The sequence below is a fragment of the Sander vitreus genome, chromosome 12 (genome assembly GCF_031162955.1).
Source record: "Sander vitreus isolate 19-12246 chromosome 12, sanVit1, whole genome shotgun sequence".
Taxonomy (NCBI): domain Eukaryota; kingdom Metazoa; phylum Chordata; class Actinopteri; order Perciformes; family Percidae; genus Sander; species Sander vitreus.
In genome coordinates, this window is record NC_135866.1 from 11,395,254 (window position 1) to 11,420,955 (window position 25,702).

Consider the following 25,702-nt stretch of genomic DNA (forward strand, 5'->3'; position numbering starts at 1 on the left):
TGCAGGTCTGGGGGATTTGAGGTCAAATTTAAGTGCACTCGTGATGACGCCTGAGGCATGAAAACACTTAAATGTTTCGAGGAAGGAGGTGTTGCAGATTAAGAATCTAGATTTTAGGAAAGAGGCAAGTACACGACAAGAATCTGAGGCTTGATAAGGGCAGTCACATGTTTAAGCTATATATTCATGCATAAATGAACAGTCTGTTCCACTTAAGCTAAATTACTTGCAGTGACTTGTGCAAGATGAAGATTTTTTTTCCTGTATGTAAATCCACGGTAAATGTTTTTTTTACATAAATACAATGCTAAAAAGCAAAGAACAAACTGAAGCCTGTCATTACTAAGTGTTTCATTAAGCGCTGGTTTGTTAACCATTACATTTAAAGGTAATTACAAGGAAATGACTTCACGGATGTGTTTAATGGAAATTGGACATGCTCACAGATGTGGTAGCGGCAGATGTGAAGAGAAAGAGATTAATAGACGTCATTGCTGGGCGTGAGCGAGATTGAGTTTGACTCTAATGTGTGGTTAGCCTGGTTAGCCATGGAAAACCTCACAGAGCATGGCATTCCCATATGGCCATGCGAAAACACGCCATCATCTGGCTTTTGGTTGTGTGAGTAGTACACAGCATGATGCAGACTGTTACATAGTTAAACTTCAAAAGATGATCTACTTCAAAAGAGGGTTTAAGTGAACGTTTTTCTTTTTCCCTTGGAAAAACCCAATAGCTGGTATAAAAAATTGCTAACCCTTTTCATTTGGTACCAATTGCTTTGTTTGATGGTTCTGGTCTTTTTTCACCATGTGCTGAAATTCATCCCTCCTGGCTATGCTAGTATCCTAAATGGTACCTATCTGTTCACACAGTTACATGTATTTCATCAATATTTATCAAATGGCATATGTGTGAAAAAGCCTTTAGTGTTTCTAATCTTTAGAAAAATACCCCTGTCTGGGTATGGTACAGTATGTATAATAACTCTGACTCACAGTGTCATAGAGATAGGTTAAACCAGTGGTAATGTGTTATACCACATAACCTGTGCTTAGAATATGTGCATATTTTTCACGTCTTTGACTTTAATTTTAGTAACATGGGCCAAAACATGGCAGAAAAACAATAATACAAGTGCATTATTTACTAGGGATGGGCATCGTTTGGATTTTAACGATTCTGATTCCAATTCCAATTCTTCCTTTTGATTCCGGTTCTTATCGATTCCGATTCTTTGAGGGGTGGAGTTGAAACGGGTCACATGCCTATTTTCACAAATAAGAGGAACGTTTTATTTTGATTCAATGGTGGTTTGCAGTTTTACAGCTTTTTCAACGTAAAATAAAGCCACACTAGAGCGCCGCTTACTGTGCTCCAAGGCTGCAACACAACAAGCGCCTGGCTGCTTCGGAAACCAAAACTTGGGCATATTAAATTGGGAAGTGATGATTGGATTTGAAACCAAATCCTCCAAACGATTCCGATGGAATCGTAATTTTTGAAACGATTCCAAGTAGTAATCGGTTCTCGATGTCCAACCCTATTATTTACACTGTCTATGCTATTACAGTTTTTAAGAATTTTATTAAACGAGATGGAGTATTTTTTTAAATCATGTAAGACGAGCAATTAGAGGTGTGATGAGATCTCGTTCCACGAGCTGCAATATAGAATAATAGCGAGATCACCGTGCAGTTTGTTTAACTTCCGAGACAGACAGGTGTTCTCATATTGTCCTGGGGACTGTCTGACAGGCACAAGACAAAAGTGTTTATATGTCCTGGTGACAGACTGACAGGCTGATGTTGTAGAGCAAGGCAACTTAGTCATTTTATGAAAAAAGGTTGAACAAATTGCAACAGAAGCAAACTCAACTGATTCTGTATCCTCAATATGTCCCGAGTAAGGAAAAAAAGCCCCGAAGAATCCCATTAGGGGAAAGTTTAGAAAAAGACCCAAATATAGCTTATTATTCATACACGCCTATTCATTCCTTTTTTCACGTGAATGTGGTAAAAATGTTAACCTTTAGATATCACCATGAAAATTACTGAGTTGATTATTTACACCAAGACAGACAAAAAATGTATTACAAGTTTTTTTAAATTGTTTGTTAACATGGGCAAACGGTGCATAATCTAATTACGTATGTGCTAATTTGCATAAATACCACAACAGATCTAAACATTGGGTATAGCCAGGTGAAAATGTCTTGTTGAATCTTGTTGACATCTTACAGTAAAATACTTAATGTTAAGGTCTGAATGGAACCCATTTAGGCTACCCATGAGCATTAATACATAGAGGCAGGAAGAAGTACTTTAAACCAGCCTTTATTAATTATTATTGCAGAGATGGGGTTTGGGGCTGGGTCAGTGGGACTGTTTCTGGGGGATGAGTTAGAGGGAAGAACAGGAGACAAGGGTAAGGAGAATGCAGAAGACAAAAGGTAGGTCCTGTTCCCCATCTCTGCAATAATAATTAATAAAGGCTGGTTTAAAGTACTTCTTCCTGCCTCTATGTATTAATGCTCATGGGTAGCCTAAATGGGTTCCATTCAGACCTTACCATTAAGTCTTTTACTTTCCCCTAATGGGATTCTTCGGGGCTTTTTTTCCTTACTCGGGACATATTGAGGATACAGAATCAGTTGAGTTTGCTTCTGTTGCAATTTGTTCAAGGTTGACCCCCATTTTTGCTTAAAATGACTGGACTATTTATTTCTATAGCACCTCTCAGGAATGAGGCAATTTAAAGTGCTTTACATAAAACATTAAAGAGCAATTAAAAACGGTCATGAAAATAAAACAGGCTAAAAAAGAATAAACAAATACAAGAATTAAAGTGACAATGCAGTGTAAGAAATTAATATTTTTTTGATTAATAGGTTGTAGGGACGGTTTTGGGCGAAGAGAGGGATGCTGCAGTTATTAGGTCTGAAGAGGTTAGTTATACAGGAGAGAAGCCATTTGAGTTTGTGGCAAAAACTTCCACAGTGTTAATTTTTTCATTTTGTGACTTTCGATTGAATAAATGAGTATTTGTCATATTTCTTCATTTAAGTTTTCTTAAAATCTTGTCTCGTTCTCGTGAACCCAATCTTGTGTCTCATCTCGTGAGCTAAGTCTCTCCTCACATCCTTATGTGCAATGCTTACATAATTATTCTATATCACAATGTCTCCATAATCTAACATGTTAATAATTGAGTCGTTCTGTGCTGGCATTTGTTTTACATACTTGCATAAACTTCAGTGTGCAGTTTTCCTGAAATTTAAGTGAATATATTATCCACAGTATGAGGTAGGACAAGGTGTGATTTATTTATTTTGATTAGGGCTGTCAAACGATTAATTTTTTTTTAATCGCGATTAATTGCTGAAGTTCTATAGTTAATCGCGATTAATCACATGTTTTATCACATCATTAAAATTCTATTTTGCGTTTCAGAACTGTTTTTAAGTACATAATAACAATGGAAAGCAATTCTTATCAGTGTATCTTGAGTGGGAATCAAATGAATGCAAAGAAAGTTACTTTATGAACTTGACTTTAAGATTTGTATTTGTTTATTATTTATTTACTGTAAACAAAAGAACAATGTGTGAATCTGTCATTATTGCACAATTCCTCCAAGTACCTAACTAAAAAACTAAAAATCCCTGTCCTTACCAGAGTCAATATAGTGTTTAGTAACTTCTAAATAATTGTGATTACTCACTGACGTCCAGTGATCACCGGTTAATGAGACAGCGTTTGCACTTTGCAGCAGTTCCAGTTTGGCTGCTTTCTCCGTGTCATACAGGCTGTACATGGTGAAACTACTGTCCCCCTCGATGGCAGTGTATAAAACGGGTCAGAACATGCCAACCGTAGTACGTCTTTAAGACCCGAGTCCTCTACGATGCTGACAGGTCTGCAGTTAGTTGCCACCCATTTCGCAAGAGCTGTAGTAATTTTTTTGGATTTGGTTTCATCAACAGGTTGGCGAGTAGCACTCTCCAAAATAGTGCTTTGCCTGAGCCCACTAGCATCAACCTGAGTCACGTTAATATGCTTAGCTCTGTAGATGGTAGCTCAAGCTTGACGTGCTTCGGTGACATTTTAATTTGGCTTTACACAATGTGCATGTGGCTTTCGACGGGAAATAAAAAGCGCCATTCAGAATTGTGTTTTCTGCTGTCTGTCTCCATCATGCCTGCAGCCTGCAACAGCAGGATGTGTTACGAAGATGCATGGCAGCTTGATGATAAGTAAAGGTGCGGCAAAGGGTCAAAATAGTAGCCTGTTAGGCACGATGCGAAGCAGAGTGAAGTGTAAAATAAATTAATAAATGGCGGCGTGTGATTAATGTGATTTAAAAAAAAAATAAAAATTGCCGCGTTATGCTCGGCCCTTAATCGCATCGCGATTAACGCGTTCATGCTGACAGCCCTAATTTTTATATAGTAAAATACAAATTTTCTATTATCACGTTTGGTTATGATATAACCTCCCCTGGAAGGTCACATTTCAGGGTAAAAGGGATTCATTGTCTAGCCCATGGACATAGTAGCATAGCATGGAAGATGCTTGTGATTACAGGGGCTTTAATGCAGGCTTTCCAGTTTAAGGGTCCCGTCTGTAGGTTACTCTCATTTCCACCTTGCTGTCCAACACTTGTATCCTTCCCAGATGTCTCCGCTATCGATGGTATCCGAGTTCTTGGCCAGACAGAAGTCTCTATCCAGGTGGACTGGAAGAACCCATCAGCTGAGGTGGATCACTTCAGGCTCAAACATACTGACCCGACAGGACAGGAGGAGGAGCTGAATGTAAAGAGGAGCCAAGAGGCCCGCACCAAACACACTATTGTTGGTAAGTGTTGTAATAGATAGAACACAAGTTTGCACAGAAGGGGTTTTAAATACACGCAAAAACCCTGAAGCCCCTGAATATACTTGTGAATTTTCTTGTTAGCCCTTAAAACAAAGCAATGTCTATTGAGAGTCTTCATCATAGATTATGTCCGCCGTGTGGACACAAGTTATGATCAGGTTAACCAAAAAGTGAATTTCCTTCTCAGATAGTACATTTGATGGATTTTTAGGCCTGACCAGATAAAAGTATCCAGTTTTTGCAAAGGAATAAAAGTAAGAAAAGTAAACGTGGTATAATGTTGTAACAGAAATATATTGGAGATTAAAAAATGTGTCATCCTGCAGGTCTGTTTCCAGGAACAGAGTACCAAATCTCAGTGCAGGCTATCAAAGGAACAACTGAGGGAAAACCTTCCTCCGTCACTGGTGCCACAGGTCAGTGTCAACACATCCGCATCCATGAACAATTTAACCTCATGTGTTACTCAGTGCAAATTCTGTATATTATCAGTAAGCACTAGGGGTGGAAAGGTACATGTATTCGTATTGAACCGAAACGGTACGGGCGTCTCAGTTTGGTACATGAATTTACACGGAGAATACACGGTATAAAAATAAATAAAACTTGTGTGAAAATTAATTAATGTAATGCGGAACTACTGTTAGATACGCGTTTCTTTAGGGACACCTAATCTGTAGCCCCGCCTTAGCTCTAAAGCTCCCAACCTCCACCTACATGCAGTTTTTTGTCAGGTCGATGGTCCAGTGAGTGAGTCAGTGCTAGCAGCACTAAGGACAAGTAGCCTAGCCTATGGCGAGTGGTGGTGACCCACAACAGTTAGAGGACCCGCCAGCCTCTTTAAGATCGCAAGTTTGGGAAGACTTTGGTTCTCCAGTCAGTTACAGTAGTACAGGCGAGAGAGTGGTGGATAAGACGTGTGTCGTCATTGTTCAGCAGTTGTCCGGTTTGTGAGTGGAAATACATCTAACATGCTAACGCATATCTGACGCCATCACCCAGATGTGCCAATCACTGGAACGAGACAAAAAAAAAACTGTCCAACTTCTCCTCCCTACAGGGCTTAACCAGCCTTTATATACAAATAGGGCCAAAAAAATCACTGAAGTAATCGGAATTTACATGTCATCTTCAATGCGCCCGTATTCACTCGTAGAGGAACCTGGCTTCAAGTATTTGCTGTATGTACTCGAACCTCGTTATAACATGCCATCGCATCCACACATGAGGCAAACTGTAGTCCCTTCCATATACAACCAAACACGGACGTTAATGGAGCACGAGTTGTCAGCTGCACTCTCCATTTCACTAACGACTGATGGTTGGACTTCTCGTGCTACTGAAAGCTATCTCACGGTGACTGCTCATTTTATTGACTCTGAGTGGGAAATGAAAGCGTCAGTTCTACAGACGCTGCCCCTGTATGAGCAGCACACAAACAAACACCTAGCTGAGGAGCTACAGGAGGTCGTGGCCAGTTGGCAAAGGTATGCTTGTCGCACTTAATAGCAAGAATACTTTCTTTTATCTTTTGTGGGGAAAGGTCTCGCCTAAGTAGAATTTTTTATTTTTTTATTATTCTATGTAATTTGCACTTTCATAAATAAGAGATGCTGTATTTTCAGTTTTATAGCTGATTGTCTTATTTTGTTTACAAGTTACAGATGGAGTCTGGAGATGATGTGGGGTACTTATTGTTTACTGTTTACATCTTACTTTACACACTTCAGGCTGTTGCAGCTAGCTCAGGGGAGAGACTGTATGACACTAGGTGGTACAGCCTGAGACATGCACAATAAAAAAAACTGACTTCTGCATTTTTGTTTTGCTTTTCCCTTCATTGTACCGAACCGTGATGTCTGAACCGAGGTATGAACCGAACCGTGACTTCTGTGTACCGTTGCACCCCTAGTAAGCACAAAACTTTCCTCAAATGGACTACCGCTGGACAGAAATTGCAGAGACTTGCATTTGTGCTACCACTGACTGTGTCTGAATAGGACGACACTTAAAATGATAGATCAGCGACTTGTGCAAGTGAAACACATTAAAGAAACAGCGAGGATATCCATATTCCATTTATTTTTGAATTGGGTGCAGCATCAAAGACAGCTCTTAGCTCTTGTCAAGCCGCCAGTAATTAACCAGTGGTCAGAAACCTAATAGGAAAAACACATAATCTGTCATACAGAATACTGACATGGTATGATACAACCTGGTATTACCTTCCACACACAGCCAATGATAATAGCATAATGAATACAGCCAACAAGGAGCACGATTATGGGTTAATGATGGAGTGCTTGAATTTATAACCTAATCTGGACGGGTTGTAATGGCTGTAGTGAGCTGGTTCACCAAGAGGAAACATGATATGAATGGTGTAACGACTACAAGATGCTTCCTGATGGTTGAGGTGAGAAGGTCCGTGATTTACAGAGTCCATCTGGTAACGTTGGGTTTTAGCGGTGTGGCATTGAGTTTGGTCTAATATTTGGTTTTATGATGTGAGGAGAAATTCATTTTACAGTTTCACTTAAACAGCTGGTCATGACTTTCTGTTGCTTTAAAGTTATTATTTAAGTGACTGACCAATGGTCCACAATGGCACGACAGGTCTTCAGTTTCTTCCATTATTCTGCTCATTTATGCTTTGTTTTTATATATATATATTTTTTTACTTTTCTGCCTTTCATCTCTCTTCCTCGCCTCCTTTACCTTAGCTCTCATCCACCCTCAGAGCTTACTCAGCACAAAAGCAGTCTCCAGGTTGATGGCTCTTCGTTTTTAGACCCTGAGGCAGCCAATATAATGGTTTTTAGTCATCAGTGTTAGCTTGGTTTTTTTCAAAACTCACCTCTCTTCTTTTGCAGCCGGTCAGGTATTCAAGGGCCCCTGTCACAGCTAATCTTTCTGTGTGTGAGTGTGCCATCTACTCGTGTAGTAATTTTGTGTGTGTGTGTGTGTGTGTGTGTGTGTGTGTGATTCTGTGGGTGTCCTTTAACTGCCAAAGTAAAATGATTCAATGACAGCTAACATTTAGAAAAACAGTCAAATGGATCTCTACTTGGAGCAGACGTTTAACAGTCACTAACCTGCCAAAAGATTATAAGGCGTATAAACACAACATACTATGGCTGCTACTGCTGATTCAGATTCAGTAAAGTCCCCACCAAGGCCTGTATAACTAAAAGCAGATGGACTTGTCTTTGGTAGAGGAGTTGAATGTTTAGCCTTTATGTTATCTGGACAGACTTTAGCACCTCATGTGGCCCAGTGGGAGTACCCTGTCTGCTCAGACTTGTCCATCAATGTTTTCCGAGACTAGGTGCCAGAAAAAAATGACAAGTGAAAATGTGAGTAGGGACTTTTAAAAAAACTAATGATGAGAACTCTAACCCTTCTTTGTCTGTTCATTATATTTGGTGTGGTAAGAGACAGCTCTATTGGCCTGTTCTTATATAGATGTACATCTATATGTATTTAGCAAGGTTCAGGTACAGGAGCGATTATGTTCTCGTGTGTGGCATTTGGAGGAGGCTCTGCCATTTTTGCCCTATTTTATGGATACACGCTGTAACAGCTCTGTCTCCTCAAAAGTTAGTTTTTTGCATTGTTTTTTTTCAGAGGTAATAATATATTGATTAGGGCTGGGTCTGGCTTATAACCTCAAGATATATGGAGGCCACGATACGTATCGCAATACACATTCATTTTGAAAATTGAAATTACCATGTCCTCCACAGAATTTACTACAACAGCTGTTCGTTATTATTCTCTTAAAATTAAGGCCCACAAAGATTTTAAAAGTAAAATAAAATATTCTGTTTCTAATCCCAGAGTTATTAATAAATGCAACAAAATATACTTACATTTTTAAACTTAACATGCTTCAATGAATGTTTGAATTGTGAAGACACACAATGTTTGTGTAATGTGGATTGGCCTTTGTGATTTGACAGCATTACTATGGTTTGATTTGAAAAAAGAAACAAAATTTGCATGCCTGATAGTACAGTAAATGGATAATGAGCAGATAATTTATGATGGCAAAGGGGGCCTTTCATATCATCCGTATTGTATGTTACTTCTAAATGTAGATGTGGCAAAATAGACACGTCAGTTCTGTCATAAAGAATTATGAGCTGCTTACGGTACAAATAGATTGTTTGATAAACATAACCAAAAGCCCGTGGCAGCCAGAGGACTCCACAACAAAACATATGTCACACCTGACATAATGTAGTGTCTAAAATAATGGCGTCCATTAACACATGTTTTCCCTCGGCTCCATCCGCAGACATACTGATTGGCTTCCACTTTACAGTGAGGCTATAAATGATGAAAGATGGCATGTTGCTGTGCGCCTTGTGGTCGATGCCTCTGCTAAACATGCCACCCATAATGGATACGCTGTTTTCCAAATGACCAAAGCCACAGCTCGTGTTCTGTAGACCGGTAGCCACTGTCGCTATGCAGCTAGTGGGGTAGAACGTCTGGAGAAACTCAATCCATCACACACTGTAACTTCAGAGCAAGTGCAAGGCGCCCTCAGAAAGTAATGGTGCTTGGAAAAAACATCTAATATATAGAATATAACATATAGAATATATCAGACAGCCAAGACAGCAGCTATACTGCCTATAAGAGCCTAAGGAACTGCAGAGGGTAACAACGTAGCACCAAAGAGGGAGAGGGAAACAAGGCATACAAGCTTTATTCAGATGGTTACTAACCAAATTTAAGTTAATTTGTAGTGAGGGATAAAAAGCATTAGCAGACTGTCCTTGAAACTGTCAAACGGTTTTAACTTTTATAGTTCATTTGGGTTGTCTGACTGTTGCAAATCAATTTACAGCCCACTAATTGAATTTACTTTTATTAAATTAAGAGTAGCCAACATTGCTTTGGGTAAAAAATAAAAAGCAGGGATCATGCTCTTCAGACTGACTGTAGCAAAGCAGTATTTGTAGTAAAATGTTAAGATTTATCAGTGGTTGTTAAAATGGTCTGCTGTTTTCAGGCCTGTTTCAGTCCAGCGTTTCCTTCACTGGGGACATACAGACAGAAAGCACTGGTGGATGTACTATTTCTGGCTGTATAGAAAAAACGATACCACTATGGATGTTGCGGGCAAGACTGTGTGGTGATTCGACTGTTAGAATGTGAAGTGGGCAAGTTTTGCCTTGGCAGCCTTAATATATTGGCTATTGGACTATTACGTGTGCAAGTTTTAAATATAATCTCAAAGCCACTGAAATTATATATAATTAGATTGATTTGGTACACGTGATATAAACTTTTTGTATATTGAGAGGTAATGTTGTGTTTTATAGTCTCCAGTATAGTATTCAAAGAAACCAAACATATAGATGGATGCATATATGCTGTGTCATTGTGTATGTGTAGTGATAGACACTTTTTGGGCTCCCTAGTAGCACTCACTTAAAAGTCCAATGTGTAGGAATTTCTCTCATCTAGCGTTGAGATTATATATCGCAATCAACTCTCTCGCGCCACGCAGTTCAAAGTACGTATTACAGCTACGGTAGCCTTCACACCTCAAAAAGCCGGTCTCTTGCTCTTTTCAATATCCTTTTTCTTTTTCTTGGCGAAGAAGACTCCTGTTCCTGAAATTTGGATTTTGAATACGTGTGGTCCTCCATGTTTCCTTCTTCAAACTTGCCAGGGCCGGGAAGCTACGACACCCATTAGCAGCATTAGCAGATCCTGTGAGTTTATCATGTGACAGCAAAAACGCGAAAGGTGGCGCAGCATGTCCTGTATGTCCCTTACCGGCTAACGTATTTCAAGATGGCGCATGAATATGGAGCGTCTACCCCAGTTCATGCGAATGCAAATGTAAAATTTCAAGCCAATAGGAATACTTGGAATTGATGCTGGTGGTAAATATTCATGAAAAAGGACAAGTTTGTGAATGGGCAATACAGATTTTGATAATGAACAACTAAACACGTTACACACTGGACCTTTAAGGTACTTAGACCACTGATTGACCTCTCATTTTTAGGCTTTGGAAGAAACACTCAACCCTAATAAAATGCGGCTATTATAAATTCTTTCTGTGGTTTAGCTCATGACAGACTGTCAAGCAGTGCAGCCACAAGGACAGAAAAGTGACAACAGGAAAAGAGAAGAGAGACAGAGAGGGGGTATAGAGTTAGACAGCTGCATGGTTCCTTTCTTCTGCTGGATGCATCATCAATCAGTTTTCATGATGCAGACTGCGCACTGACACAAGACTGACCTCCATTGAGCCGCTGCCACAGAGGAATGATCCTAAATGATGATTGCTTTTACATTGCTCTTCACTTCCTCTGTGTGTTTCGTACTATGCCTCTTTGACTCTTTTATTTTCTCTCCCTTCCTCTCTTTGTTGCTCTCTCTCTTCGCTTTCATTGAGATTCCCTCGACAAAGACTAACACCCATCCATGCACATGCACCACCCACTGCTCCGCCTGTGTCTTCCATATGTCTCCTGTGATTCTTTAAGTCCACTGTCTGTACAAACAGGGGCTCTGTGTTCTCTGCTGTGCTCCTGTGTCCTTGTCCCACTGCAGCTCATCCTGTGCAGCTCATTGACCAGACCATGGGCTGGGTGCTGGTGATGTTCTTTTGAAGAGCTTCACAGAGCTCTTCCTTTGATACATTGGTTCATTTGTCATCTTCAGTGTCCATACAAAGAAAATATTGATAATGAACTTGACGCATATGCACTCTGACAGCTGATTGAAAAAGAAAAACAACAATCAGTGACATTTCTTCAAAGTTCTCCATAGTTCCTTCATGCCAAACACTGCTGCAGACTACTGCTTACGCTCAACTGCGGTTCTAGTTTTTACTCACCTCACTTGCTTCTTCCTAACACACCAATTCAATGATGTTGTGTAAGCGAGAGTCCAACCTCAGACCCACTCTATCCACACTTTACATTAAACTATTGCTATAATGTGCTCATCCTGCCCTATGCGGGGCATGAGAAACAACTGCATCAGTCTTTTTAGCTAACAACGTATGTTTATGTTCAAGTGACAAAGCCCACGGGTGGCCTTAGTATTATTATTTTGCTTGAACATGATTGTCCCCGAACCTTAACCACGTGATCATTATTTTAACCATAAGGATGAAGGTCCCGTAACCTTAACTAAGTCATTTTAACCCAAACCATTTGGTTCGGCAACCTTAACTAAGTACTTATTTAACCCAACCCATGATCTTTTCCGTACATTATTAGAAGGATATGTTTCCTAGTTTCTGTTTTCTGTACCGTGGGTGCTGTTAGATTGTGCTTCTTGCTCAACTGAGTTTCTAGAGAAGTCCTCGTTTTTTGTTTGTCTGCTTTTCTCTTATTCCTTTTTTTAATCTCTTCTTCTTCAGACATTGATGCTCCTACCAACCTGGTCACCACTGAAGTAACAGAGGACACTGCCACAGTTTCGTGGGATCGTGTCCAGGCAGAAATAGACGGCTACATGTTGAGCTACACTTCTGCTGAGGGCTCCAGCAGCGACATCCCTGTAGGACGTGACAGCACCTCGTACAGGCTGGTTGGCTTGAAGCCTGGAGTTCTCCACACTGTCTACATCTGGGCCTTCAAGGGAGACAAAGTCAGCAGGAAGGGTTCAACAGAAGCTGAAACAGGTAAACTTTGAATGGGACCCTGAATGGGAATTGTGTGTCTATAATTAAATAAGATGAAGAGATAAATTACTAACACTTGTTTAAACAGAGTTGTAGATGTAAAAAGCAAACATTTTAACCTGTGATTCTCAGATATCTCAAGTGTTCCTAGGCAGTGTGTTTTTTTTCTTTCTTATTTACAGCCTTCGAGCAAAGGGCTCTTTTTCTTACGCTCCTTTGAGCTAACGCTCTTATCTCAAATAGCCCTTTTGTACAATGCAACCAATCATTTCCCTTTGATCTTCTGTGCGTTGGTTTTCTACACATTTTCCTGGTCTATTTTGTGGTAGCAAAAAGTAAAATAGACATTTTACACTTAGGCAAAGAGGGGTAAGTGTGCTATCTACCAACATGGAAACTTGAACTCTCACAAAAAAGACTATTTAACATAATTAGGCACCTCATTTTAAGGCATTTAGTTTAGCCTGGGGCTGAATGTCTTAAAAGAAGTTTGAGATGAGCCATTTTTGCTTTAACAAAGGCAGCGATTTTGCTTCTCCTGTCTCTTCATCTTTGCTGTTGCGAAGGGTAGCAGCTGTTGCTGTCTGCTTGCCTTTATGTCCCTGAAAAGAGGCAGCAGAAGAACGCTTTTGTGGACCAACTGGCGCATATCCAAATTGCTTTAGAAACCAAAACCTTTGAGACATTTATATATCGGCAGTAAAAGAAGAGATAGTTCTCACATTTGTATTGATGTGACTGTTAAATACCAATAGTATAAATGTTTGATGTGTTTTGAGATGTGTTTGTGTGTGTGTGTGTAGGCGGGTGTGAGATGGCACAGATACACCTGCAGACATGGCAAGGCTTGTCTCATCAATTTTCATGTAACTGGCATCACATTTCATTATTATGAAAAATTATTATTATGTGTGTGTGTGTGTGTGTGTGTGTGTGTGTGAGAGAGATGGGTAAAAATGGTTTACTGCTTTGAGTTTTTGTTTGATGAATATACCTCATTCATCAAACAAACACGTCATTTTCCATTTTTTTCTTCATGTTTATACACATTTTAAATTTGTTTTTCATTGCTCCTGGTCTCTTTTCATGAGGGAAGCAGACATTTTAGCTCCAATAACCTCACTCATACATCAACCAGTGGGAGTGCTTCTGGACGCAAATATCTGAAGTGGCTTGAAACTCACTTTGCTAGCTGGTGATGTTAGCAATTGTGATCTCAATTACCTATAACATGAGTGATATGGGGAAGAGTAACTATTATTATTATTATTATTATTATTATTATTATTATTATTATTATTGATGAGGGACAGATGTGTCAGATTATTGGCTGTATACACATTTTCAGTGTTGAATGGGTTGCACTTTTTTAAGTGGACGCTACCTTACTTGTTTTGGGAGAATACGAACATTCAGAGCAGCAAAGACACAAGATACATAGGGGATTCATCTAGTATTTTACAACATCAATGGTTCTGATTTGAAGTGTATGGTGTCCTGTCACAATCTATTGTTTGCAATAGTAGTTTGCATGTTCTAATGTTCTAATTAACATAGCTCATAGTATACTCATACTGTAGTAGCCCTGCTTACGTAACAATGTGTTTGATGAGACATCAAACTTGGATTTTTTTTTATCACTTGTCAACAGAAAGAGAGAGAAAATTACTAATTTTGATTAAAAGACAAAAAAAAACAGTCAAACCCCTCCAACACCTTGATCCAAGTTTGACGTTTCTACCCTCTTACACATTGACCGAAGGTTATGTGTAAGTGGTAACCACATTTTACTGAATTGGATCAGCTGTGTGTAGTTGTTTTTTTGTTTGCACTGGATGTAGTAATGTTCTTTAGTATTCTATACTAATCATAACTCCCCTGCAGAGCTGGACGCTCCTACTAACCTCTTAGCCCGAGATGAAACAGAGTCCAGCTTCAGGGTGTCCTGGGATCCCACCCAGGCTGAAATTGATGGCTACATCGTAACCTACAGCTCCTCTGAGGGCTCAAGTGAGGAAATCCCAATCGGGTCTGACAGTACTTCATACATGCTGACTGGCCTGAGGCCTGGTGTCCCCTACACTGTCTACATCTGGGCCATCAAGGGGAGCAAAGTCAGCAGGAAGATCTCAACAAAAGCTGAGACAGGTCTCAAATCTATGACATTCTGTTCAAATCCAAAGCACTTAATTATCTGGCCAGCTAATGCCAACGATTGGGATTACATGCTCATCTACATGCAATAGTATGTTTAGGCATCTTAAAACTATTTTAACCCATATGTTTCAAAACCTTTTTATTTTCTTAGATGGTAACATGACACCTGGTTGTTTAAGTTTGTAAGTTTATTTGATTAGGACAATGCATATTAATCAAAATTTCTGTAAATGCGCCAGTGTTAGCCAGTCTGCTAATTTTCAACTGTAGTCCTAATTACCTAGCATGCATGTCTTTATGGTGGGTATAAACCGGAGCACCTGGAGGAAACGCAAACATGGGGAGAACATGCAAACTCCACACAGAAAGGCCCGGAACGACTTGTATTCGAACCAAGAACCTTCTTGCTGTGAGGCAGAAGTGCTAACCACTGAGCCACCGTGCTGCCTAAAAATGATATGTAGCTTTCAACCATTGTGTTATAAGTCTATTACAAACACCACAACTCTATATATTTATTCTTGGAATAAGTTGATGGACTGGTCTGTAGTGTGTAGTTTGCATCATTAATGTATTAATATCCTCTACTAACATCTCCCTCTAGACCTGGATGCTCCCGCTAACCTCTTAGCCCGAGACGTGAAAGAAACCAGCTTCAGCGTGTCATGGGATCCAGCACGGGCCGAAATAGATGGCTACATCGTAACCTACAGCTCCTCTGAGGGCTATAGTGGGGAGATCCCAGTGGGGCCTGACAGCACCTCTTTCATGCTGACTAGTTTGAGGCCTGGGGTCCTCTACACTGTCTACATCTGGGCCATCAAAGGAAACAAAGCCAGCAGGAAGATCTCGACGCAAGCTCAGACAGGTCTCAAATCTACCATTGTCTGTTAAACCCACCAATTGAAGCCATGCCTCGATTGAAATACGCATCTCACATATTCTTTTGTTTGGCAATGTTTATGTTTAGCATCATATCTTGTAGTTATTTTTGTAAACGCCAAAAGAAAAATGTGTTATTCACTTGGTAGACCAATCAGCTTGTTTGTTTAAAGTAGTTTTCCAGTGTATTCATCCCCCACCTCATCCACCTTCTTGCCAACTGCTTATGCGTGTCACAGCGAGCAAAGCAGCCCATCCTTTTCCCCCAATAGCCCATTTCCAGCTCTTCCTGAGCAGTCCCATGCCAGCTTCGAGGTGTAATCCCTGTAATCCCTCCGGCATGTCCTGCGACTGCCCTGCAGTCTCCCCTCAGCCTCTAATAAATTGTACATGAGGAGGCACTCAGGGCCATTCTTTTCAAGTGATCAAAACACCTCTACCTGCTACTCTGGAAGAGCAGCTGCTGTATTCATATTTCTCTCAGATCAATAGAGTCTTCTCTCTGTCATGCAGACTGAGATCAGCCAACATGTCAGGGAACCTCATCTCAACCTCATCCAACAATATGATCAGTTCAGTTTCTTGTTTTTTACCACCCAACCAACGTTTGTGGCCACAGATGAAAGATGGCTTGAAGAGTGACTCTTTGGCTCAGCTGTCTCTTCATGATCTGATATATTGTCTGCATTGCTGCACTCAATTCCCCTGTTTTGTTGTTGCCCTACAATCTAACTTGTGTGTAACATCACAATTTACCTGGATCCTTAGAGCAACTGCCTAATTATCTGAATATAACAAGACACCTTTTACCAGAAGAGGACACGTGAAGGCCTTGAAAGACTCTTTCCTCATTTTGACAGCCTTCTTCACTCATGCTGTCCACCAGGTTTCTTGGGGTGAGCACTCTTCACCTTCTAACCACAGCTCCTTGCAGCTGCATCCATGATAGGGATTTACACAGTGTTCATTATGTATAGAACCTATTCATGAAATTTTGGCCTAGTGTTATGTTGGACAGAGATACCAGGCCTTTTTTTTTAGCAAACCCAGAATGCCAAATGTTCTGACCAATCTTAATTTTCCTCCCTGCAACATTCAAGTGCACCAGACTCCATCCACCAGGGGAAACCAGGATAGATAAGACTAGATTTAATGGACATAAATTTAGCTACAGTTCTGATGAGAGTTCAGGCACAGAGACACCTCTTGGATCCCATGCTGTCTCTTAAAAGCTTACTATCTGAGTCCTTGTGTCCTTTACATCATCTACATTTCGGCAGTGAGGGTGGGCAAGGCTAGTGGGAAGATTTAAACATATTGCATCTCATATGCCGTATATATAAGCAGGGTATCTCATTTTTTTATGATGCGATATATGAGGGTAAACATCATTCTTCTCCTTGTAATTACCATCATGTTTTCGAATGTTTTCAGCCAATGCATGCCAAAAGATTTCATTTGTTTGCCTTTAGGTGAGAAATGAAACAATACATTTTGTAGTTTTCATCAGTAGTTCCTATAGTTTGCATGTGTAGTATATTAACCACCTACACTAACATCTTCCTCTAGAACTGGACGCTCCTGCTAACCTCTTAGCCCGAGATGAAACAGAGTCCACCTTCAGCTTATCATGGGATCCAGTCCAGGCAGAAGTTGATGGCTACATCCTAACCTACAGCTCCTCTGAGAGCTTTAGTGAGGAAATCCCAGTCGGGTCTGACAGCAGGTCTTACATGCTGACTGGCCTGAGGCCTGGTGTCCTCTACACTGTCTACATCTGGGCCATCAAGGGGAGCAAAGCCAGCAGGAAGAGCTCAACAAAAGCTGAGACAGGTTAATACACAACAAATAAGCAGGATTCTCTTTTGGTAAATAATAAAGTTCTCCTCTCTCTGGAAATGGCAGTTTAACATCATATAAAAGGTATTTTTTGACAGTGGCAGTCTAGATGAAATCTTATATAGCATACATACCAAACGTAAGTAACAAAAAATGTCATTTGGACAGATTTTGAATTTATCTTTTTTATTAAGCATAAAAATGCTGTGCATGGCCCATAAGCACCACCACTGTGTTTTAAAAATGCCTTTATCTTAGCCCAAAGTTGTCTAACAGTAACGAGTTCCAAGATTCTTAATGCTGATAAGAACTTTCTGTCAGTCAGGGTCTCCTACTGTACAAGCGTCCGTAGTTTGGGGGACTATTGGTTCTATAACAGCAGTAACGGGTCACTATCTGGAGCAGTGTTATGTACAGATATAGAAAAGTTGTAGCCTTTCAGATAAAGAGGACAAGAATACAGTTATATTTTAGAGTTGTTAAAGAATCCCATTATTTTAATTAATGCTGATAAACGGCATTGAATTGGGTTGTGGATTTCTGCAATTGTGGGTGTATATTAGCCTACTTTAATATTGTTTTATGTGACAATACTGGATACACTGGTATTCCCAGGGGCCGAGGGTTAAGTATTAGAGGTCAGGGAATACATCTGGCTTGTTTCGTTGGGACAGAAAGTTACATGTGGAGCTTTTTAATATATCAATATAACTTTCAAAACGGCTGATAGTACTTCAGTCATAATCTACGACATTTTGTAGACACCTGCTTACTAAGCTAACTTGGAAATTTCTTTTTTATTCACTTTATTGATAAATGTTATGTTTGCACACAAAACAGCAATCCATTCTTACGTCGTATGACCTTTGATTTATTAAACTGTGAATGTCTTACAAAGTCAAAATTTGTTTACTCTAAACTTCAAAAGCACCAAAACTCCTGCTCTGGCAGGAAATGTTACCCATAGGCCACCCCAGGTCACCGGGTATGTCTGTGAACTTAGTGTGGGGTAAAAATAGCAGCGGCAGCACATGTTGAACGGGTTACAACAGGGTATCTTTGTGTGAGCCAGATGATCTGTAAAATCACCTGGTGAAGTGAAAGCTGGATCTTTTTCAGTTAGGCAGCAAATGGCCGAGTTTTGATCTATAAACTTGTCCCGTCGTAACTCATTAGAAACGGTGGTAGCTACAGACCAACGTGGTGCTCGGTTCAGATAGGAAAGCCATTGTGTCAAAAGATATCATCTGGGACACATAAAAGTATGTGTTATTACAATTGAGATTTTATTGGACCTTGTAACAAGCACCATTAATGCGTCAGTTAAAACTGTTTCAAACAAACAGCTGCATTGCTTTCCACTAATGATACCACGATATGCACTAATGTGTCACTTTTCACACTTTTCTCCCATTACCTTGTAATTACTAGATAAAGAGGTTTAATTTTTTCAGTGATAGTAAAACTGACAATTGGACGATTCCTGAATATAAACAGAAGGCAGTGTTTCTACCAGAAGTAGACTGAAAGTATGAGTCTTGACTTTAATAAATAGTAAATTGCTTGGGCTGATTTTGTACTTCATGGTGACATATGCTTTCTTTAATTTCTTGAGCCATGGGAGGTTAAGGCTCCCACTGTTACAGCAGCCGTCTTTGTGTCAGACAAATTATTTCAGCGTGTGTCTCAGGTCATACCTCTAAGCATTTAAATATGGCAGAGGAATAACTGCCAGTTTATCTGCAAAGGCAAATTGTAACTTTGCAGGCGGCTGGTAGTCATCTGGTGTCGTGCTTCAGGTGAAGAGGCTGAAAAGCTAGTGTCAGATACATGAATCTTGGCCTTGTAATTGAGGTAGAGAAAGGGAATAAAGAGGGATGAATACTCCCCGCAAAGTTATGTCTGTTTGAGAAACACTGCTTTTGCATGTGAGTATGACAACGGTTTGTACTGAAGCACAAATAAAGTGTTTGATTAAAATCATGATTTAACAAAAACATTTAAAACATCTGTTTAATTAAAGAGAATATATTCACTCACAATTGATTATTTGCCCCAGTTTTTGTGAACAAACTCAAGTAAGATCAGCACCAAAAATCCTCTGTTTACCCAATCTAGACCCGAGTTGATAAGATGTATTAATGAACATACAGTATACAACATGTTCTTGTGCTGTAATCTACTCGATTTACACTCCAATCCATAGATATTGATGCCCCTAAGGACCTGAAGGCGACAGATGTGACGCTGGAGTCTGCTTTCTTGACTTGGGTTCCTCCTCTCGCTGACATTGAGGGGTACACCCTCAGCTACAGAGATGAGGATGGGAACATGGAGGTAACTTAGCCATATTTTCTCACCCAAATGTATTCACATATGCCACAACTGAAGTATTAAGCTCTTTGTCTTACAATTTGTTAATACAGAGATAAGCTTTCTGTATTCTGTATCTGGGTATATTTGCATTTATTTTTTTATACAGCTGTTACATTAAATTATGAAGAACACCCTCATATGGAAAACTGAGTTTGACTGTGTAGGAGTATGCAAAACCCTTTTATTCTGTATTAGGTAGAACTGCAGTTCCTTTGAGTAATATATTATATGGATATTGAACTATACAGTGCAGGGTTTTAAGTCCTGTCTTTACAAGCATACAGATGCAGCCTGGAAAACTGTTTTTTTTTACTGTTTAAAATAGATTGAGGTGACAGTAAAGGTGTATGTTCAATTTAAGCTCTGTAGAACGTTGACCTCTTGTGGTCAGAATTAAAATGAATCTACTGGAAGTACTGTATTTTAAGTACATAGATGAGGTGATTGATCTTTTACTGGAAACCTTTTTTAAGATTTTATAAATAATGAGGAGCACACTTAATGCCTGTCTTTAATTGAAGCTCAAGACGATGTAATCTCTCATGCAGTAAGTGTTCAGTAAGATTAGCTGAAATTGATATTTATTGGGTTCAGATGGTTGAAAAGCAGCTTGGAGCCAGCGAGAACAGTTTTGCTGTGTCCAGTTTGGAGATGGGGAAGAGATATATTGTCACCATCATCGCCTACAAGGAGAACAAGAGGAGCAAGGTGGTAGAGACTATCTTCAGAACAGGTCTGTGCACTACTCTGCTCTTTCCTGATACGGTCTTTTCTTTTTTTATCGTTGCATTGTGTCACTTTGTCTGACATTTATTAGGTTATGTTATTCTACGCTGTAACATTGCATCACATGAGTATTCAACAATAATAATGCTGTCACACCTCTTTCCTAGTTGGCCTGATGTACCCCTTCCCCATGGATTGCGTTCAGATCATGAAGAATGGCAATAAGAAGAGTGCTATCTACACCGTCTATATTAACAACGACCGCTCCAAACCAATTGAGGTTTACTGCGACATGGAGACTGATGGAGGCGGCTGGCTGGTACAAATTACTGATAAACTGCACAGACCAAAATATGGAAAACTATCTTTTAAATAAGGTTTCAGGATATTATAAATACTGTTTATTTTTGTATTATTATTTACAGTAATGTTTATTATGTGGGCAGAATTTATATCAGTAAATAATGAAGGAGCACTCCTCCTGTGAAAACAATTATTATATAATGTCTTCTTTGGCTTTTCAAAGTCTAGAAGTTTATCCTGATGATGTCCACATGCTGTTGGGTTGCTTTATGGTTAATGTAGGATCCAGTTTTGTTTTTGGAGCTAATAACTAAAAGTCAAGAACATGGTTAATGTAGGATCCAGTTTTGTTTTTGGAGCTAATAACTAAAAGTCAAGATAACGACCTCTGATGCTTTGATTTTGACCATTTTTAAGTCTGAGGCCCCCAACTGTATAGCAATGCAGTGTAATTGCTGGATTATCCAGTTATTGAAAGTACAAACCCCAATTCCAATGAAGTTGGGACGTTGTGTAAAACGTAAATAAAAACAGAATACAATGATTTGCAAATCCTTTTCAACCTATATTTAATTGAACACAACAAAGACAAGATATGTAATGTTCAAACTGATGAACTTGATTGTTTGTTTTTTTTTAAATATTGACTCATTTTGAATTTGATGCCTGCAACGGGTTCCAAAAAAGCTGGGACAGGGGCATGTTTAACACTGTGTTACATCACCTTTTCTTTTAACAACACTCAATAAGCATTTGGTAACTGAGGACACGTATTGTTGTAGCTTTGTAGGTGGAATTCTTTCCCATTCTTGCTTGATGTACGACTTCAGTTGCTCAACAGTCCGGGATCTCCGTTGTATTTTGCGCTTCATAATGCGCCACACATTTTCAAAGGGAGACAGGTCTGGACTGCAGGCGGGCCAGTCTAGTACCTGCACTCTTTTACTACGAAGCCACGCTGTTGTAACACGTGCAGAATATGGCTTAGCATTGTCTTGCTGAAATTAGCAGGGATATCCCTGAAAAAGACTTTGCTTGGATGGCAGCATATGTTGCTCCAAAAGTTGTACCTTTCAGCATTAATGGCGCCTTCACAGATGTGTTATAAGTTACCCATGCCATGGGCACTAACACACCCCCATACCATCACAGATGCTGGCTTTTGAACTTTGCTATTTGATGATATTATGGACTGTATGGACTTTTTATACCCAATCATTACCAATTAACCTGTTCACCTGTGGAATGTTCCAAACAGGTGTTTTTTGAGCATTCCACAGCTTTCCCAGTCTTTTGTTGCCCCTGTCCCAGCTTTTTTGGAATGTGTCATCAAATTCAAAATGAGTGAATATTTGCAAAAAACAAAGTTTATCAGTTTGAACATTGAATATATTGTCTTTGTAGTGTATTCAATTGAACATAGGTGGAAAGGATTTGCAAATCACTGTATTCTGTTTTTATTTACGTTTTATATAACGTCCCAACTTCATTGGAATTGGGGTTTGTAGATGACAGTTATTGCCACTGGAATTTTAGTGATGTAGATGATAACCAACATCCCAAAGCAGATAGTATGAAACATTTGAGTAACAGCTGTCAGTGAACATCCTGTGTTCGATGCTTTCAGGTTCTCCAACGACGTACTGTTGGCAAGCTGGACTTCATGAAACGCTGGAAACAGTACATAGTCGGTTTTGGCAACATGACAGATGAGTTCTGGATTGGTGAGCACTGTTTCTCTGCAGACATTAAAACATCAACATATGAACAGTACTAAAGTATTTATTCTTGCTTTCACATTCTCTGTCTGGCTGTTCCCTCAGGTCTGGATAAGATATATGAGCTCACCAACACTCCTACTCAGTATGAGCTGAGGTTTGACCTGGGACTGGGCGCAGAGAGAGCCTATGCTGTATATGACAACTTTAAGATTGCACCGGTCAAGCAGAAGTTCAAACTCACTATCGGCAAATACAGTGGGACAGCAGGTAGGCCTTTTGCCCCTAACGTCTTTCCAAACTACCAGCAATACAATAGACAGCATGTGTAGCTTTCAAAACTTACATTTTCTTTACTCAAATAGAAGATGGTATAGAGACAAAAAAAGAGGGCAAGAATGGTAAGGAGACAGGCTCGGAGTGGGAATGGAGGACACCCATAATTCTCAAGGGTGCTGAGAAAGCTAATACACACCAACAGTAGGTGGGATATTTGTTTCAGAAACTTCTGTTCAGTCAGTTATAGACAGGAGCTATATAAGGAAGGTGGTCTCTGAAGAAGGCAGGGTTTTAGTTTGCTTTTGAGCCAAATAGATACAGACACACAGCAAGTGGGGCGCTGTGTCTGTATATACCACAGTGTGCTGCACAACATATACAGTATCTCTCTATTTTTGGTCTTTTGTTAAATTTCTTCCATCTGGGAACACTTGGAAGAAAAAGAAGTGATCAGCAAAATCTAAGAATATATTGTTGATAGAGGAAGGTTGAATTGCATACAGATTCTTTAACATTTAAAGTTCCTATATTGTAAAAAGTTAGATTTCCAGCAGCCAGCCTCCCTCTCACCTACAGCCACTACTGTATCTACACATGCGGCTGGCGCTGATTTGACTGGATCTGAACTGAAACTGAAATATTAACTGTATAGAGCTAATGATATCTCCGTTTGCAGAGTGACCCTGGGTTCACATGCATGCCGAACCGTAGGGGCTGTCCGTTACACCACCGTAGGCCTACAGGCTATTCAACATCACTGAAATGTTTTGATCAATATTTAAAAATAGAAAACATTACACTTCATTCATATGTTTTGTAATCATAACACTTTTGTATTATTGTACAAATTAGCTACAACAGTAAGAGCAGTTACCTTACCTAAGTCACTCCTACATTTTTCAACTAAGGAGCAAAGCGTGCTGCTTGGGAAGAAGATATGGTTATGCCCTGTTCATACTAATCAAAGGAACTGGACTTTGTGGTCAATTGTAGTCAAATGCGAAGACTCCTTCCCTTAATGCGTTATATTCCATTAAATATAAAAATTTCTTTTACATAAATTAAGACGTTTCCCCATAAATGTGTGCCTGGAAATGTAGTCTTTGACGCTCAAAATTTCATGTGGGAGGGCCACCAGACCCCCCACTTCATTCTGTCTCCCCTAGAGGCCAATTCTGAGCCAGTAAAAACCCTGTAAACATGCTGGTATTTAAGTGAATGTTCATTATTTGTTCGCCTGTTGCTTTTGAAGGCATCATGTAGTCTTAGGTGCAGAATTGAATTACAGTACACTTACAGATGTTGTTATAAAAGTTAAAAGTTATCTGACATTTATGCTAGGTACAGTAATGTTAACATCAATCAACCAGTGTCAGCAGCTCTTTGAATCCTGTTCAATGAGAGAAGCTAGTTGATGTACCAGTGCTATGTGTTAATATTAAAGCCAAGCTGCTACTCTATGGTAATCTTCACTGACTAGCAAGGGAGGACCCACCCACTTTTTTTTTTGCTTCCGACGCCCATGCTATAGAGACTGAAAGTATCAAAATGTTCAATCCACAGAGAAATTCCACAGCCCGCATTCAGAAACTGTGCCTTTAAACGATCTGTCAGGTCTTCCATACGGTTGTGATGTCATAACTATACTATATATAGGTAGAAAGTGCTGCTACAGTGGCGTTACAGTCATTCCCTGGCTGCAATGATGGTGCAGAGACAGAAGACCTGGAAACACTTAAAGAGACCAATCAGAGCAGACTAATGCATGCTTTTCAGGAGGGGGGGGCTTATATAGACAGGCGCTAAAATGGGGTGTTTCAGACAGAGGGTGAATATAGGGTATATTCAGACAAATATAAGAAAAATAATGTGCTTTTTGAACAACAAAGCAAAAGTAGAAACCAAAAATTCAAGTATGAACCTGAAAATGAGCATGATTATTGCTTGTTAATTATTGTTAATGATCCCCAGGTGATGCTATGACCTACCACCAAGGCCGACCCTGGACTACTATTGATAATGATAATGACATCGCCCTGGGTAACTGTGCCCTGACCCACCGCGGTGCCTGGTGGTACAAAAACTGTCACCTGGCCAACCCCAACGGAAAATGGGGAGACAACAGGCACAGTTTGGTGAGTGAGCAGGAAGGCAGTCCTGCATTGGATTATGCATGATGGTCATAGGGTGCTATCCTGCCATTATTTTGGATCTGCCAATGTGGTTTTAAAAAGGGGCAGCTAGTAGTGGTTCATCCAGTACACAATGAATTATAAGTGTATTCAGTCATACTGTTCTGTCATTGACAGTAATGCTCTTTCTTGCTCTTGATGGTTTAACATCAAGGGCAAAGTATTGACGTTAACTCTTCTGGTGTAATGTGCCTTCTCACCAATAGGTGGCACTGGCAGTATTATGTGATGACAGATTTATACTAACCCAAGTTACCAGTTAACAGTCTTTGAATCCTTGAGATGGCTATAGGCTGTCAAACATCATGCCTTCACTCCATCCTTGCTAGTAAATTATTTTATTTATTGAATTAATTTAAAGTTTAAATCTGCTTCATTAAGTTTACCGTATACTGGAGACTTTGTGTCCGTGAATAATAAGTGGATCCCCTGTGTTTGCCATGCTGAGTCCCCTTCAGCTCAAAATGTCAATGTAGCAAATGAAATTTTCAGTGTTCTTAATTAATTCAGCAGTCATTAGGGGTTTCAAGGAGGAGTTCTGCTGTGTTTTTTTTCTATTCATTTTTACTCTGCATACCTCTAGCTGCTAAAGGAAATACAGTTAGTAGTTGTAAATCTACCACTCACAACAAATTGCTTCTCTTGTATTCATTTGAAACTGCTAAAATTATCACAGTCAGATAAATT

General features: G+C 39.7%; 1 protein-coding gene across 2 annotated transcripts in view; it reads left to right on the top strand.

The window, feature by feature from the left end:
• tnn (tenascin N) overlaps window positions 1–25,702 on the top strand; it is a 42,009-nt gene that overhangs the window by 14,322 nt on the left and 1,985 nt on the right. Inside the window, exons 7-18 of one of the 2 annotated variants that reach the window (XM_078263778.1) lie at window positions 4,677–4,859; window positions 5,207–5,296; window positions 12,280–12,543; window positions 14,428–14,691; window positions 15,305–15,568; window positions 17,152–17,415; window positions 19,628–19,758; window positions 20,392–20,530; window positions 20,691–20,842; window positions 22,454–22,550; window positions 22,650–22,814; window positions 24,795–24,958. In XM_078263778.1, the coding sequence (XP_078119904.1) occupies window positions 4,677–4,859; window positions 5,207–5,296; window positions 12,280–12,543; window positions 14,428–14,691; window positions 15,305–15,568; window positions 17,152–17,415; window positions 19,628–19,758; window positions 20,392–20,530; window positions 20,691–20,842; window positions 22,454–22,550; window positions 22,650–22,814; window positions 24,795–24,958 (2,177 nt within the window). The remainder of the gene's footprint in view (window positions 1–4,676; window positions 4,860–5,206; window positions 5,297–12,279; window positions 12,544–14,427; window positions 14,692–15,304; window positions 15,569–17,151; window positions 17,416–19,627; window positions 19,759–20,391; window positions 20,531–20,690; window positions 20,843–22,453; window positions 22,551–22,649; window positions 22,815–24,794; window positions 24,959–25,702) is intronic. The other variant, XM_078263779.1, reaches the window with a different exon arrangement.